An 18,118-nucleotide genomic window follows, 5' to 3' on the forward strand; every position below is an offset into this window, starting at 1 on the left:
AGGTGGCGTTGCTCGAGCCGCCCCCTCTGCGGGAGAGAGCGCGCAGCTTTCGTTGCGTTGTCAGCGGTCGAGCTGAGAGGGAACGATTATGCGCGATTTCTCATCGCCACTAGTTTCATCGATAGTGAACGGACTTTCATAATTCTTGCGGGAGGAGATTGCTGGTGCAAAAGACTTTAACCGCATAATACATTCCGAGCAGTCGGTGGTAAGTGCTGCAGGGTCCCTTTAACCAAGCACAGCGACATAGACGTGGAGTCTAGAATAAACTTGTGTGCAGGCGCAAGCATTTTAATCATTTATAGACTGACTCTTCAATCCCGTAAGAGCATGATCAGAACAATTCTACTTGTGACGGCTTGCAAATGAGATAACTCGAGGCGACTGCAAAAGCAGCGCGAAGACGGTTTTAAAATACTGCGAAGCCAACTGGACAAATTTTAAGGCGACAGAGTCGGCGTGGTTATCATTTTAAAAATTGGCTGTAATTTACGCAACCAATTATTGCTCCTGCAGTTCTAGAAACACGAACGTTATACGGTTGAAGAAAGTGTCCTATCAGCGTTGCACCGGCATACATGAGAATGTGATTCATGAGTCGTGAGACCGATTCGGTCTCTTTTTCCGCTCATGCCTCATCTCGTCTTGTCCCAACTTATATTGTCTAGTATTCAGCTAAACTAACATTGGTATGATTAACCCACAGTAGTGTCTCCTTTGCTTTACAGTAGCTGGTTCGACAGTGTCAACAGCTTTATTTCACACAAGTTTATTGTCGCTGACAGTACAACTTTGCGAAATGAGTGAAAACCAGTGGTTGTTTTGTTTTGGGGAGTGCATGCAAAGGAAAAAGACGCAAGCAGCGCGCTCACAAAAACGGTGTGGGTCCGACGGTCCAAGTAAACTCGATGACGTCAGAGTTCTGGTGCAGTGTCACAACTTGAGAAACGTAGTCGTTGAAGACTTGATGAAGCTCCTGGACCAATTGGCCCTATGGGTGGACAGTTGGACAAAGCCCCTTTTTTACGGAAGCTTAAACTCGCACGTTGCTTTTCTTGTGTAATATTGATAAAATTAGGCACGCGTTTACTGCTGAATACACCGCGCAGGCTCTTTTTTTATGCACACTCACATGTGTTCTTCGTACTACGGTATGTGCTACATCGATCGTGTTGCAACAGGAAAAACACACGAATGGTTTGGTTTTAGAGCTATCGCTGTACTGCGTCTTGTCTTGCAGAGCTAGTCATCGCGTCGCAGTGACCTCGAGCCGCCGCAGCGCAAGTGTGGCAGGTGTGACGCCACGTCACGTGGTTATCTGCGGAGAGACGTCGCAGCTGTTGTAGCTCGGAGCCTCGCTGCTGCATTGCTAAGCGACAAGGCCAGGGTTTAATGTCTGCTTCGCTGGCGCTTTAAGGGATGTTCACGTTAAAGCAAAAACCCATCCACTACCTCACCGCAACGCGTGCCATATGACTGGACGTCACTGCTTCATGAATAAAAATGAGTGGCAAGAGGCAACTAGCCGCATCTAAAACATTACATCTTATACACCGCTTCCCCATAATTGAAGAGGGGGATAAGAGAGAGGAGGATGAGGATGAGGAGTAGGAGGCAAAAACTGTGTCTGATTCCTCTGTCATAGGATTCGGTAAAACACGGAAGTGAAATGTGCAGCGAAAACTGCAGCTGAGCATGATTTGCGGGACGGCGGCTGCCTTGTGCGTGAGCTTGGCGAGCGATGTTCTGCTGGCGGGTCGCTTCGGCAGTGGTGCACTGGCGTCATTTCCGTGGTGGATATGACATCAGTGAAATCGTGGTGCGTCCCGGCATAAAACACTTTCGCGTTAAAATATAAAACCAGAAAATGAACAACCCTACGTATAACGTACTCTTTAGTACTAAAGGTTGCTTCCGCGCAAGGAGATCGTGTGTGTAGGGGTGCACCATTCACAGGCCGCTTGCTTCGCTGTACTGGCGTCACTTCCGTGACGGATCTGACGCATGTGAAATCTTCGTGTACCCGAAATAAAACACTTTCGTGTTAAAAACGTTCGAGTCGATAATCAACAAATGAAAAAGAAAACGTGGGTGGCGTATTCTCATTCCATTGGCGAAAAGAAGCAAAGAAAAACTATAAAACGGCCAAATAACCCTGCGTATTTGGCTACTCACACTTAAATAGGGTTAAAAAATCCAAATGAAGACAAGCGGCGTGAGAATACTGTGCACTTGTAGAAAATTTCCTGAATTTCTGCCAATTTCTTATTTAAAGTTTCCATCGTTCATTTCAGGGAAGTTTTATTTTTGTGTTCATTTATGGCTGACAAAAATAAAAATTTCCTGACAAGAATAATGGAGGAAGAATAATGGAAATAAAAAAAAATCGGTTGATAATCAGAAAATTTCCTGAATAAAAGCAGCCAGCATTCTGTGCTGCTTGTCTTCATTGGAAATTTTTAGCCACATTAGGCGGTGAATAGCCAAATTCCCGGGTTTACTCTACTGTTTTATAGTTTTATCTATTTCTTTTCATCAATGACGTGCATTTAAACTATCGGGGCTTGAAAGCCGTCGTGTAACAATCCAAATTTTTTTACAGCCATACGAAAATGTCCCGAACGGCCTATTTTGTTTCTTTCAGAAATATATCCATTCTTTACTAATTAAAAGTAAACAAAAAACACCCTTTGGTTTCTCTAGTTTTCACTAGATGGCGCTAGCTGTCAAGAAAGCGACAGTTTTATTTTTTTATTTCAGTGCAGAAGGGACGTATTTCCAACATATGTAAACTAGTCCGTTTGGAGCGTTTTCACGGATCTGCAAAACTATTCGCATTGGTTCCCCGATGGTTTTTAAGCCCGAGGGTCATAAAGTAAGTTCCTTAGGAATGTTAACGCGTGAGTCCCCGTTAACTCCGCCAAATATGCATATTCGTGTACAAATGCAGCGCGTTACACAATTGGCTCATTTTCACGGTTCTTTTGACTAGTGTCTGCGTCGTTCTTTTCTGCCGTTTTATTTTCGTACTTATATTGTGGAGGAGGTGCGTAAGATGCGTATTTTCGATTTCGTCAGTTCCCTTAATTTCTCTTTCTATTTTTTATTTTACGCTATTACAGCGACTCATTGTGTCAACTCTGCCAATTATGCATTTTGAGCCAATCTAGGGCGTTATATTATTGGGGTGATAGGGGTGCCCGGTAAATAATGCTATGCAATACATGGACACTAAATTGAGTTCCAGAGCGTCGACGCAAACCAGACACCACAAGCAACCTCAATGTTGACGCTGCGATAGATGAATAGCGCCACGAACTGCACGACATTTTCGAGTCATATCTGCAAAAATCGTTTTTGGCGCTTCTGGGTTCGTTACGAGCCGCGAAAAATGTTTCATCACTATACCGTATTCGTTGCTTAGAGATGTTCAAAAGTGCGTGCTTACCTTGACAACACGGTGGACGACCTTCTCACCCAAGTTTTCTGCTTCGCGGTACGCTCCGAACACGTAGTGGCCCGGCGGAGGGTACGGGGTCTCTTCGTTGTTCTTGTACGCGACGAACGTCTGCCTGAGGTGCACAGTGGGGGCGGACCCGGATCGGCCACGGGCGTGCTTTCCAGTGGTGACGCTGTCCGGCCGGGCACCCAACAGCACTACGCGGGCCACGAGACCCGAGTTGGGGTCAATCTCGACACGATAGCGCTGTCGAACGAGACGGCCTTCATGTGATCACACAGCCAAGGGCAACGCAGGATTATTTCAGGAAGGAAGTTTATTGGAGCGAACTTGAGCTCCGCAAACAATGTAAAAAGGCAATGAAGACAAAAGACAAGTTTGGGTCATTATAAAGAGCGTGTTGTCGCGATAATAGTGACACCAATTTTATCGCAAACTTCAAACAAACGATGGAGATGTTAAGAAACACATATGAAGCGGTCGCGACACTCCTGTAAAGAAAGGGGCGGGAGAAGAGAAGAGAGGGAGGAGGCCACCTTTATAAGCTGCTACTTCTTCTTCTTTTACTTCTTCATCCTTTTTTTCTACATTCTCCCTCTCCTCCGGAAGGTGCAGGCTCGACTCCCGCAGCCTCCTTTTCAGCGTCCTCCCCCCAGGGAAGATGCAGAGGCAATCTCCACAACATTCATGCTTTTCTACATTCTCTCTCGGGGAGACGCAGGACTCGACTGCACGGAACGTAGTGTCCAGACCTCTTTCTGCGCCTAGGCGTACTGATAATCCACGCCGGTTTCCGTCACAAAGTCCGTGCCATCGATAAAGTTCACCAGATTCACAGCTGCTTCCTCGGCCGACTTTACCTTTGGGACTAACTTGTGCGAATGGAGGTGGTAGACCCTCTTGTACCGCTCCCTTTTCTGATGGAGGCCAAAAGTGAAACGCCAGTGTGTTCGAGATTTCGGTGCACGTTAAAAATCACAGGGTGGTCAAAATTAATCCGGATCCCTCCAATACGGCGCGCGTTTACAGGCGATGTACCCGCAATCAACTTACAATTAACTACAATCAATCAATCAATCAATCAATCAATCAATCAATCAATCAATCAATCAATCAATCAATCAATCAATCAATCAATCAATCAATCAATCAATGAATCCATGAATCAATCAATCAATCAATGAATCAATCAATCAATCAATCAATCAATCAATCAATCAATCAATCAATCAATCAATCAATCAATCAATCAATCAATCAATCAATCAATCAATTATTGTACAGCTCCTCCTACAGCCGGTCGTGTACTTGGGGTAGAGGCACCGGTTGATTTTTCCTGCCACTCGGTACAGCCTTTCCTTTCTGGCGTGCTTCCATGAAGGCAAGAGCGTTATTAAAGAAGAGTGCTTTCTCACAATGGCGCTTATTGGGACACTGTGTCGAGGCCTTGGAAGTGTCTGTACAGCCCATTCCTCCAGACTCTGCAGGTGTCAAAGCGAGCCTTTTAATGCTGTCTGGGGACTTGAAGGAACTGTCTATGGACTTACCTAGAACGACTTTGGCGCCGAATGATTGTGCCTTTTCCTAAACCATGCTGTAACCCTCCCCACGGGCGACGGGTGTACTTCTGAAGGGCACACTCTCGCTGTCTTTTGATGTGAGTCCCCTTCAGCTTGGCTAAGCTAATTTCCTGGTGGTCGTTTCGATTATTGTATCATCCTTAGGAGCAGTAGATGTTTCCACCATCCCGTACTGGGTGTTTACCGAGGTTTCGGACTCGACAGAGCATTCCCGGTGCGATCTCTGCTGTGTCGCAGTGAGCTGAACGCTCGCACACTGCTTCCCCATGCATGCCTCTGGCTCAGCCGTAACACCGCTTTCCTCCGTGACGGGCTGCGCTTGGGCAACAGCCTTACGAGATGGCACCGCGGGCATCTTGTCTGTTGACGATTTGTTGGACGATTTGTTGAGTGGCAACTTTGAGCTGCGAAAGCCTGCGGCGTCCAGTCAGGGTCGACGGTTTAATGCACGCCAGAGTACTTCCTTCCTGCAGGGAAAAGGGTTCCCTGAACTTTCTAACCCTTCCCCAAGGAGTACGGATTGCAGAGGCGTAGGAAGGTGGATTCTTGGCTCCCGTTTCCTCCCGCAATCCGAGTGCAACGCTCCCCGTAGAGGAAGTCACAAACCCGGGGGTGCGGGCTGGCGACTCGGCTGCTTTTAATTCCCACCGCAGTCCTGCACCAATGGTCAGCGTTGTTGGCATGGACTGGAAGGGGAGCAGCCGCGTATCACCGGTAGTTAGCATTCTATCTTGATTAAGTAAGACGATTTCGGCAACTGGCGCTTGCAGGATGCGTTCTAAAGGTGTTTCCAGCAAGACCATCTCAGAATCAGCCAGCATGTCGATGGCCAGGCCATTGTGCCGAGCTAGAGCGCCGAGCCCTGTACTATCCGCCGTAATGCGTGGTGCAAACTCACCGTAGTTCTTGACGATCTCGGCGTTGGTCGCTAAAAGCCGATTGTGCAACCCGAGCAGTTTCACGGTGTCGTTTTCATCATCGAGCATACGAGCTTCATTCAGCGGTCGGGGTATTCGAGTAGAAAGCTCATCTTGAAGCGTGGCGTCGCCGTGCCGTTCGTTCTTCATCTGCGCCAGTGATGTTCAAGGCCGCACATTCCAGACGATTCCTCCCCCCTCGTGGCGCGAAGTCGCGGTGTAGACAAAAGATAAGGCCCCGCCATTCGCGCGTAGAGGGATTTCGGAACCAAATATAAAGAAAGGGACAGGCGAAAACAAGAGCGGCGGGAGGCCACCGTTCTTGTTATTGTGGTTGTTGTTGTTGTTGTTCCTTAGGTCATGAAACATTCCCAATCAGTGAATCGGCCAAGCAAGGGAAATTGGAGGAGAAAAAATCTGTTATCTAATTACGGGCAACTGCATAAATTAATTTTACAAGGTTGGAAAGCATTTTGGATTGATAAATTATGAAAAAATACCGAAAAGTTCAAACTGACAGTGAAAAGTTGCCAATTAAAATTACCCTCCATGGTGGCTCAGTGGCTAAGGAGTTGCGCTGCTGAGCACAAGGACGCGGGTTCGATTCCCGGCCGCGGCGACCGCTTTTCTGATGGAGGCGAAAAGCAAAAACGCCCGTGTGTACGAGATTTCGGCGCACGTTAAAGATCCCCAGGTGGTCAAAATTAATCCGTAGCCCTCCACTACGGCGCGCGTCATCATATGCGTTGCGTCGGCGCGCCAAACCCTACAATCAATCAATCAATCAATCAATCAATCAATCAATCAATCAATCAATCAATCAATCAATCAATCAATCAATCAATCAATCAATCAATCAATCAATCAATCAATCGATCGATCGATCGATCGATCGATCGATCGATCAATCGATCGATCGATTAAGCGATTAAGCGATTAAACGATTAACCAATTAATTGATTAACCAATTAATTGATTAGCCAATTAATTGATTAGCCAATTAATTGATTAACTAATTAATTGATTAACCAAACATTAATTAACCAATTAATTAGTTAGTTAGTTAATTGTTTGATTAAAAAACGATGAATTAAATAACCAAATAATTCATTAATTAGTAATAATTAATTAATAATTAATCAATTATTAATTAATAATTAATAAATAATAATTGTTTAATCGATCAATTAATCAATAAATCGATCAATGAATCAATCAATAAATCAATAAATCAATCAATTAATCAATCAATTGATTAATTAAGTATTCAATCAAATAATCACTTAATTAATTAATCAATTAACCAATCAATCAAAAATTGCAACTTATATAAAAATCGATTAGTATTTTCAATAAAGCCCAGGAGGACAGAGCAAAGGTCCCGGCCGCTGAACCCTGTCTCAGAGGCCCTGGATGAAAGTAATGCCGGTACTGACACGACAAACCCGAGGCTGCTGAGCTGCACTTCAAGGAGATGGTACCTGAGTTTGGTAAAACGTCGACAGGATAGTAGAAAATGGTTGACAGGCTCCTCTTCGTCGCAGCAACTCCACTGAGGTGTTAGGGCCGGAGGAGATCTATGAAGGACCTGTTTGCCGGTTTAGCTGGGGAAGTTGACTGGGAAAAGCCGCTAGTATGACCTCGATCTTGCGCGAAGGGCACCAGTCGGACTTCCGGGAAAACTTAAAGGAGCAGAAATCTCTCAGGGACAATAAAAATCCCCGGCCATCTTTACCTACGTGAACCCTAGCGAGGGGCGAAGAATGCAGTGTATAAGTGTATCCTTGGCGCCTTGTCGTTTTTGCCCACGGAATTAAAACCTCTGGGGAGTAGAGGTATACAGCTTTGCTGTAAGTCTCTTGAAGCACGAAGCGTTCTCACGCGAGGCGTTGGAAAACGAGTATCCCGGCAGTGTTTTTTAATACGCGTTTTTGCCCACGGAGCTGAAATTTTCTAGCGCGAGGCGTTGGAAAACGATTGTCCCGGGGTTTTAGTACTGAGACTACATGATACTACGACGATATGAGACAACGACGATATGAAACGCCGACAGCCCGAACTTCTAACGGGTTTCACCCCTAAATCTGAGTACTGCTCTCCTTGTGGCTTCACCATCCTGCGATATCGAGCAGCAGTTCTGAGCCTCTGGTACTTCTTTACTACTTCATGTTCTCCTTTTACGTACCCCCCCTCTTCTCCTCCCCCCTCCCCCCTCCCCCCAGAAAAGTGCAGGCCCGATTCCCACAACCTCCTTTTCAATGACTCCTCCTTCTCTTCTCTTTGTCCGCCCTTTCTTTACAACCCCACTGACTTTGGGGGTGAGCAGTACATGACATCACAGAATATGGTTCGGGCGCTTTTGGACCACCCACCGAAGCCACCGAAAAGGAACATGACTGTGTGACTGTGGTGGGGCGTCTACTTCCATTTGGCCGTATCACTTGAGGGTTTAACGTGCAGTTGACACCCTGACGGCTATGTCTTAGTGCTGGTCCATTTTACACTACACCCGACCATAGTGCGTTACTGTATTTTCAGTATTTCTTGCGTTTTTGGTTAAAAAGACGTCTTTCGTAGCTGGGATACAGCTGAGTGAGCTAACTTAGCTCAGAGTTCTTCAATATATATAAGTAGCGACAGTCCGCTCCAGAATCCGGACTGCACTTGCCCCCATGCTGCGTTGAAGCAGACGGGTAAGTCTACTGGAGCGCCCGTAGGGGACAAAAACTGAACTTCGATGAAGTACTACTTCATCACATTTTTTTGTAAAACACAGCTGGCTTTTTAAATTAGAAGATATTAATTACGTGAAATGTACCTGTACTTTTTAACTTTTTTTATGACTTACGGCAGCAGCCACAAGCACTTCAGTACTACTTCAATTTTTTGCCGGCAGACGACAGGCTAGTCAACTAGCCCCGTGCTTGCCCCGGCGCGGGGGGGCAACCGAAGACCGGCTTTTGATACATGGGGCCTATGGGGAGTTTCGCAACTGGTATGTATACAGTAACTTTGACATAAGCTAGTTCTTTCAAACTACCACAGTCAAGCACAGTATAAGGAACGCCACTTATGCTTTAAGCTCGGTACCCATGACATGAGTTAAATTTAGGTAGCATGAGTCCAGCACGATCAACTGCTTTAAAGGGACCCTGAAACACTTCGTTAAATTTTTTTTGAAATCTTGAATGCTTGCAGAACGCAGTCACCCAACACATTCAGTACTGTAGATTCGGGTGTCGCTAAGTATCTCAGCCAAAAATTACTGTTCTATGCCCATCAGATAACTTGTAAACTCGCTCAAAAAATTTTTCTCTCGTTACTGGTCTTGACGTTCTTCGACGTCTCAAATTACGTCACTAAGGCCATGTAGCTGCTGTTAGTCGGGTTTTTGTCCAGTTGCAGCAATGAAGGCTTTTCGATAGCAGCGTTAAAAAAAAGCCACAAAAATAAAGCAGAAATCGAAGGCGCATCTTGTGCGACGAGCTAATCACGCAGTGCCGCCCCGTGTTGACGATAACTGTAGCTTTAGCAGTGGTTCGAAACGCGAAGGAAAGAGCGAAAGCGCTTATAGGAAGTTTTGCAGGGTCCCTTTAAAAGCAGGCAAATTCACGAGAATTTTCCGTAAGCGCGTTACGTGCGGTCACTCCGCAAAATCAGTGCGACAAACACGATACAACGCACTTCGGCACGCTTGCTCATGTCATTTCGTGTTACTCTTGGCGCGAATTGTACATTCGGGATCAATTTGAAGGTTATCGCGAGAGCACCGACCGACCGCGACGACAGCGCCTTAGCGTGACACTTTTTAGCATCACCCACAGCGAGATTATGCTGGGTTTACTTCTCCCATGGCTGTTCCAGGCAGTGCGCGCATTGCCGTCAAGCACGATAAAGGCCACGTTCGTTTCTTTTTTTTCTTTATCCTTTCATCGACATACTTCACACTGATACGCAACCTTCTCAGGGTAACTATGCCGGCATGCCGGGGCATTGTTGTGTAAACAAAAAATGTAATTTGCTTCCGCAATGCTGCAATGCCGAGATATCTTCGGTGTTATCAGGTTACCGAGGAATGAAACGCGAATACGTACCAAAAAAGGAATGAAGAAAAAACTGCGCCGGCCTTTGCAGAAGGGGGTGAGCGAATTCTATGCAACAGCCAAGGGGTGAGGGCGGGCAGCATAATGTCATGTTCGCGAAAAGCCACGGAACAGCGCTCTGGTCTTGCTTGCTCGGTGCTCCCGCGATAACATTCAAATTGAGCCTGACTGTACACGAACTGTAAGCCTGCCGCGACCGTCGTTAGTGCGGCACCTTGTTTTCGATGAAGGTGGAGGGCCTCTCGAGCTCCAGGAAGCTGCCCGGTGGGGGTACAGTGGGCGTGAGGGCGTACGCAACCCGGTACGCGCTGTATCCGAGCGCGCTGACCTGGGCTCGGAACACCAGAGTCGCTGTGGAATTTGTCAGCACGTGACCAAACTGCTCGTTTCGAAGAGGAGGCACTGGCGTCACCTGCGTGGAACGAAATTTGGCCTTTTAAGCTCTTGCGTATTTTGAGTGGGTTGCAGCAAAAACAAGGCGCAAGCTTCGTGATAATACAGTAATGCCTCGTTAACTCGAACTCGCATATCTCGAAAAAACTGGGATTGATTCCTCTGTCATAGGAATCAGTAAAACACGAAAGTGAAATGTGCAGTGAAATCTGCAGCTGAGCATGATTTGCGGGTAAGCGGCTGTCTTGTGGGTGTGCCTGGCGAGTGACGTACGGCTGGCGGGTCGCTTCGGCAAAGGTGTACTGGCGTCATTTCCGTGATGGATACGACGTCAGTGAATTCTTGGGGTATCGCGGCATAAAACACTTTCGTGTTAAAATATAAAACCCGAAACGAGCAACCCTTATTATAGCGTACTCGTTAGTACTAAAAGTTGCTATACCGCAAGAAGACCCTGTGTGCAGAGGTGCATCCTTTACAGGCCGCTTGCTTCGGTGTTCTGGCGTCACTTGCGTGACGGATATGACGTCAGTGAAATCTTCGTGTATCCGGGAATAAAACAATGGCGTGTTAAAATCGGCTGTGTAAATTTCCCGCGGCACCGAATCATTTCCTATACGTCCCATGTAGTTGTTGCCCTTTATTTCGAAGTATTTTTGGCCCAAACGGCGGATATCTCGAAATCTCAAGTGAGACTGGAACGAAAATTTCACCGCCGTGAACCGTTTTACAGGATTTGCGTGATGCTTGCGCGCCTAAGTATCTCGATTATTTTTCTCGTTTAGCCGCGCCTGCCACAAAGCCGATGTTTTCCCCGAACGTGACTAGAGGCATATCAACTTAGTCAAACAACCCTGCCGGTGAACGTCTCTTGTATGCTTTTTTCTCTTTCAAAACTTTATGAAAAGCAAGATGGGAAGCTGCTGTTGAAGAGCTGGAAAGTAGTAGCGGCTTTTTTTGCAAAGAACTCGATGTTTCATGGCAATTCGCGCAACTTTGCTCATCTCGAAAATCCGCTTGTCTTGAATTAATTCCCGGTTTTTGCTACTTCGAGTGAACGAGGTATACTGTAAATTCACTTTAAAGGCAGCGCTCGTTCCGTATTGTCCTCGTGTCTTTGTTCCCTTTCACACTAGCTATTTTAAGATGAACCACCAATTCGCTCAACAGTACAGCCTGAAAACAAGGTGTTTTGAAACACTCCTGTCCTGTAATTAGGGACATTACGGAAAGACTACAGTAATCAAACTAGGAGCTGAACAAATGATTGAGCCTACCGGACGGTAGGGCAGCAATGTTCGGGGCCATAGGTCGTTGCCTTCTTCAATCAGGAGGCAATAGATATGGTGCCAGGTTTAGGGGGCGAGAAAACTTAACGCTTGACTCACTGCACGCACTCAGGGTTTGCAACAGCACACACATTTGATTTGTGACAACAGTCAAATAGGTCTTGGTATGAAAATGGGATATACAAAAAGGACGCTAAAGAATTTCGCCAGAGACAAGCTTTGCCTGCATGTTAAACCGAGAATTTGAGGAAGCGAATATTACTGGAAGCAAACGACGCCACTTGTCGCGATGCCTATTTTGTTCGGTGGGTGTTTCCGTTTTATTAGTTGCCGCACAGTCGTCAAAAGTGTTAACAATAACAATGAAGCGGGCGGCAGCCTATGTACGGAGCGACCAATTACGATAGCCTCTTCTTCGGATGATAATCGGTGCTCCCCAGGCTGACTTTCTGCACTTGCAGCTACAGCGCATGCTCATAACAACCTCGCTGCTATAGCAAGCTGCCGCTTGGGCATACACTGGCACCTCGTTCTCTGTTGTTAACACTTTTGATGAGTGTACTTTCGAAAAATCATGCACTCTTCCGTGTAACGACAACAATGATTGAACACAGAGCTCTTTCGGGATGGATTCCTTGGTTGACCAACCCCACACTGCGAGTGTGTGCTACTCTGGAGGTACGCACCTCTTCTATACAGAATACCCACAGCAACTCTCACGTGTGCACTACTTAGGCCTAACGTTTCGGTTTGGGGTGTACGGCGCGAATTGGCACCTCCTGCTTGGCGTTCGCTACGACCCTTGTTGAAAGGGATCAATCAGATAAACGCCGGCTTCATGATGCTAGGGACCCAGCTTCGATTCCAGCCACGGGAAGCGCTTTCTTCTTTCACTTGTCGCTCATAAATTAAGTCGCTCATCTTACAAACAATCAATTCTAAAATTTATCATCGAGAACCCCCTTTTCAGTTCATTAGTTCGCACTACATTGGTGTTTTGTTTATTCTCACTTTTTTCTTTTCTATTTGTCACCATTTTTCTTTTGCCTCTTTTGTCTAAACTTATTCTGTGTGAGTGCTGTTCCAATGATCTTCGCGTTAGTTCTTTTTTAAGTTCCTTCTGTTGTGATTTCTAGAACTTTATATTATAACACTGTTCATTTACACGAGTTCCCACCGCAGTGCCACACTTCGGGGTTTCTTTCTATAATATAAATTTCCACCCTTGTTATCGGTTACAATAAACTGAACTGAACTGAACTGACCACGATCATTCATCATCATCGTCAGAGAAAGTTGGCTTTCCTGCAGGGCGTACTGGCCTACAGCGGCATCAGTGAGGACGATGAAGCTTCGTTTTAATAAGGACGAGTGAAAACTCACTTGGTATTCCACAACCTTTGCTCCTGGTCCGCCTATGAAGAATTCAGAGCTTCTGAGCGGGTTCACGGGCAGCCGGAGGTACGGGGTCACGTCGACGCTCGACGGGTTGTACACGATCACTGTGAACTGCGGGTCGCAAAGGACAGGATTCGCGCATCCTCTGCAGCGGTCGAACGCAAATTATAATTCGTGCAATGGTGGTGCGAGAGTTACTCAAACTTACTTCATCGCTGCGAGTACAGTTAAAACTCGATTTAGCGAAGTCACTGGGAACCGCGAGTTATTTCGTTAAATCGAGAACTTCGTAGAATGGGGCTGTCGTTTCACAAGCAGTTCATTCCATAAAATTCGATGTTTAAAGGAAGGCGCATCCAAGCAGCTACCATTACATAGTAATTGCGGCGGCCACGGTTCTCACCTGCACAAAATTTAGTAACACGCTAAAAGTCCGCGATGAAAATAATAACAATAAAACGATAGAGGTTCCGAGTGAAAACTGGGACTGCTGAGTCTATCTCGCAGAGGTCCGTAAAAACGAAACTAGGTGCCTCTTTTTTTCTGACTGGGCGTTCTGACGAAACACGTTCGAAATCGTTTCTTTCTGTTTCTGGAAGTACTTCGTTATATCGGGAATGGCGCTGAATCTCTGCGTTAGTTCGAGTTTATAAAAGCGATGAGCAGTATAGGCACCGGCGGGGAAATCCCAATTTGTTCATTATATCGAGAACGTCGTGAAACCGGGCTTCGTTAGATCGAGCTTTGATTGCAATAACGGCCAAGCTAGGTTTTTCGCACGTTGCGAACGTCCATTTGTAGGTCACGAGTCTTCGTTATAAGCTGTCGGTACTATTCTTGCGTTGTCTGAGAAGATCAGTGCCTTAGACGCTTTGCATGAACCCCGTGCTAGCCGAGTATGAGAAGTCTGTATTTAATAACCTAATGTCCGTGACCACTTGGAGGCTGTTCGCAATGAAAACGTACAGTAACATTGAGACGTGCACTCTATAGTTAATTTGCTCTCAGACGGAGTATGCTGTTCTCACTGAAGATTTTTTTATTGAATCATTCCGGTATGAACACTATTGCGCAATGAATTTAAGCATTGGCATTGTGGAGTGAGAGAAAAAAAAAAAGAGCGCGCAAGATAGGCAACGATGCATCAACTGACCGAGCGGAAGCATCGGAAGCGGAAGGAAGCGGAAGTACTCGGAAGCATCCCCACAGAAGAACAAACTTAGTATCATTCCACAGTGGCTTTATATATCACTGTTTTTATTTATTCTAACTCATTGTGGATCACTCATAAATTGTACGAGAAAGTGCTCCTGCCGAACCGTAATCGATTTAATCTTGAACCTCATTTTAACCTCCCTTGCAACATCAACCTCCTTGCGCCTGACACTCATAAGATAAGGCTAGAGGGAAAACTTTCAAACTTTGTCACTAAACAGTTTTCGGCCTCCGAGGCACGTTTCAACAGCACGCAAGATAACCCCAACCTCACTTCACACGATGAAGTTCATGTCCACTTGATGTTGAGGCCAACGTCACGAGTCAAAAACTGCGGACGCTGCCCGCTTTTGCAGCAGGGGGTCCTTATCAGTCAAGAGTTCCAGAGAAGGATACGTGGACACGCAATCCTAATTTGAACTTAGTCTTAAAGGGACCCTGCAACACTTTCTTCAACTTTTTTTTTTTTTGAAATCTTAAATGCTTGCAGAACGTAGTTACCCAACACACCCAGTACTTATATTAGGGGGTCGCAAAGTACCTGAGCCAAACATTACTGCTATATGCTCATCAGATAATTTGAAAACGCGCTCAAAAAGATTTTTTGTCTTTCCTGGTCTTGACGTTCTTTGACGACCAGAATAACGTCACTGAGGCCATGTAGCGGCTGTTGGCCGGTTTTGCTTCAGTTGCAGCAATGAACGCTTTTCGATAGTAACTTTAAAAAACAAAAACAAAGCAGAAACCGAAGGCGTGTCTGGTGCGAAGAGCCAATCCAGCAGTGCGGCTCTTCCAGACGCGAAGGAAAGAGTGAAAGCGTTTATCAAAAGTGTTGCAGGGTCCCTTTAATCTCATTACCTCGATTAGTACGAGTAGCTTCCGGCTTCCGTTTTTGGGCACTTGTGCCTACAAGTGGAAGGCGAATGTTACGCGAGTAATAAATATGGCACGATCTTTCATCCTTAGTCACCGAAAGTTGTGTCGATGGTATCGGTTGAGGGTTTGCATAGGTATTCTTCAGGGGCGTAGCCGGGGGGGGGGGGGGGGGGGGAGAATCGGTGTCAGAACACCCCCCGAAATATTCCGAATGCTGCGCCCCTTCTTCCTTTCTGTGAGCCTTCTTTCGTCCTTCCTATTTACACTACACATAGATATATCGAAAGAAAGAACCTTAGATAAGAAGTCTACAGTGGAATTTGTTGATAAAAAAGGAGACGAGGGGAGGGGGACGGTTAACTATCGTTGCGTCCGATTGCGGAACGAAATCAAGGAATGAACGTTTTAGTACTCACACACACAAAAGCACGGCGACCACTTTTGGTTTTCGACTTCCACAGACAGCTTATTACTCGGCGGACGCGCTTTTCGAAGTACAGGGTAGGAAGTTCACAAAAAATAAAAGGCGTGGTTGGAGTGTGGTATCTGGTAAGGCTTTATGATTTCAGTTTGTGCAAGTTTCTTCCGGCTGCGTGCGTCATATGGTGATGTTTCGATGAAGCGCTTAGTCTCGGGCGCGGCTTACTCTATAAGACCCTCGCCGCGCTGCTCGCGGAGGTTACATGTAGCAGAAAATGAATGTGTTCGAGCGCTCACTTCAGTACAAGACGACCCAGCATTAAATATTTTGTAGGGTACCGATCCGCGGGTTCAATTTTCTGTTATCCACCGTACTTCTTTCGTAGAATGTGCGTGCAATTTCTGCCACATTGCTTGACCAGGGAAGTGATAAATATCCGAGGCATAAATTGGCAGCGGAACTGGCGTGCTGTCAGGTATGAGTGCTCCGCTAGATTATGTAAGCGCACAAAACTGATTTACATCATAGTGTGCAGGCGTATCATGACCATCAGAGGAAACACTTCTTTCGGATACACTCTTAGGGCAATTGGGGGCAGTGGAATTACAATCAGCTCCATGCATACGCCAGCTTCCCCACGCTGGTCGGTGACCCACACCTGGCGCTCATACAGACCGAATGTGACCGCGTCAGAAACATTTACACTCTCTTAAATACAACACATTGGCGAATAGAGTCACTGCACCTCATAAAGATGTATTTCAAACGCATGTACACGGTAAATCTGTCTTGAACGCGCCCCAAAAGCAGCTGCGATAGTGGGCGGGCGGGCGGAAGCCTCTCGCGGCTACTTTCGCTAGGGGGAGTTCAGTGCCGCCCCTACAGGCAGCGCTCGAGGCGTATACGCTTTGCACTGTAATCGTATACAGCTGCAGCGCGGTAAGGGCAGCAAAATAGTCGGTGGCACCTCGCGCTGGCTCTCGCTGGCTGTGCATTGGCTCTGGTTGAGAAGGTGGCAGAACCGGAGCATGCGCGGCTGCTTCCCGTGAGGGGAGTCCATTGCGGAGTCGCTGCTCGCCGGGTGGGCCGAAAGAGCTTCGTCCAGCACCTCCTGCGAGTGAAGATATTGTTGTAAGAGGCTGTTGTACGTCCTAAAGAAAACATGTTGTGATCGCGCGTTAGGAATGTTTTGTTTAATACAAAAGATGATGATGTCTTGTAGTTGATAAGTGGAGAGTAGGGGTGGTATCAGAAGCCTGGTTGTAAGTACCCATATCGCTATAATTAACAAATGGTATTAGCAAATTTGCCAAAAAATTGTTTGTCAAATCGTAAATTTTTGTGTCCGCAGTTAAAAATAGCAAGAAATTTCCGAGCGCGCGCACGTGAGCGCGGGCCTCGCGGTGACCACCCGGCAGTTAAGAAAACCAAGAAAATGCTTAGCGCTCATGCGTCCAGCCTTGTGGCGACAGCCAAGTGTCCCCGGCGCATGTTTGTCAAGCCAAGCATACCCACATAGGGCGATTGGCCAAGATTGACAAAAAAACAATAACAAAAACTCCATCGTTCACTGTAATCGTGGCACCGTAATAGTAAGCCTGTAATTTATCCAACTGGTATTCGCAAATGCGCCTGAGATATGATGTAGTCCGGCTCACCTCACAGCCAGCGATGCCTTTGGAGAGAATGGCTGCGTAGTCTTCCGCCACGTAGCTCGATGAGGTGCCACTTGAGGACAAAGGAGAGCGGGCAGTCGGATGAGAAACGAGGGAATGAACAGAGCGTACGGCGTCATGAGTGCAAGAAAAAGCCCTTAGTATAAAGCCGAAGCAGCGCTTCGAGAGGACAGAAGTCGTTCGCTGGTCTCCGCACGTAACGCAATAACAATGTCCAGGAGGGGGTTATAACCAGGACTGCAGACTCTTTACTCTCGTTTTTTTCCTCTGAAATTGTTTTTGCTTAGAAACTAATCAGAAATCACGCGCGCGCGGGAGAGAAAACGTTTATTGGAACAATATGGCAGGGGTAGAGGAAGGAAAGAGTTAAGAGGGGTGGGTGGTTATCCCATTCCGGAAGGCCGCGTACTGCGGCTACCATCCTCGCGCGAGAGATCAGGGCCTCCTGGTCTTCGAGCTGACAGATCTGCAATGCGCGCTCCCACTGCTCAAGGGCAGGGAGTCTAGGTCGTGGTGGGTCGGTGGGGCACGTCCGGACGAAAAGCGGTAGTGTTAGGCTATCGCAGTGGGGCAGTTGGGTGGGTGGGTAAGGGGGAGAAATGTGGTGAGAAGACACGTGACACGTCTTAGTTTGAAGTCGGGGCCAAATGCGGGCGTCTGCGGTAGGAAGGGAAGGGTGAAAAGGGGGATAGGTGCGTCGGGCTGCTCCGTAGTGGTAGAGGGTGTCAGTGTAGGTTTGGGAGAGCGGCGTAAGGGAGATTACAATACTGGCTGCGTTGTTTGCCTCTTC

General features: G+C 46.8%; 1 protein-coding gene across 1 annotated transcript in view; it reads right to left on the reverse strand.

Moving 5' to 3' along the window:
- Nucleotides 1-18,118, reverse strand: part of LOC144158062 (lysosomal alpha-mannosidase-like) — a 31,055-nt gene that overhangs the window by 947 nt on the left and 11,990 nt on the right. Inside the window, exons 6-11 of the mRNA XM_077688729.1 lie at nt 17,311-17,380; nt 16,620-16,763; nt 13,126-13,251; nt 10,275-10,472; nt 3,449-3,706; nt 873-991 (exon numbers count right to left, since the gene is read on the reverse strand). Of these exons, the coding sequence (XP_077544855.1) occupies nt 873-991; nt 3,449-3,706; nt 10,275-10,472; nt 13,126-13,251; nt 16,620-16,763; nt 17,311-17,380 (915 nt within the window). The remainder of the gene's footprint in view (nt 1-872; nt 992-3,448; nt 3,707-10,274; nt 10,473-13,125; nt 13,252-16,619; nt 16,764-17,310; nt 17,381-18,118) is intronic.

Source organism: Haemaphysalis longicornis, unplaced genomic scaffold, assembly GCF_048455015.1.
Source record: "Haemaphysalis longicornis isolate Haplotype H1 unplaced genomic scaffold, Haemaphysalis longicornis Haplotype H1 scaffold_10, whole genome shotgun sequence".
NCBI lineage: Eukaryota > Metazoa > Arthropoda > Arachnida > Ixodida > Ixodidae > Haemaphysalis > Haemaphysalis longicornis.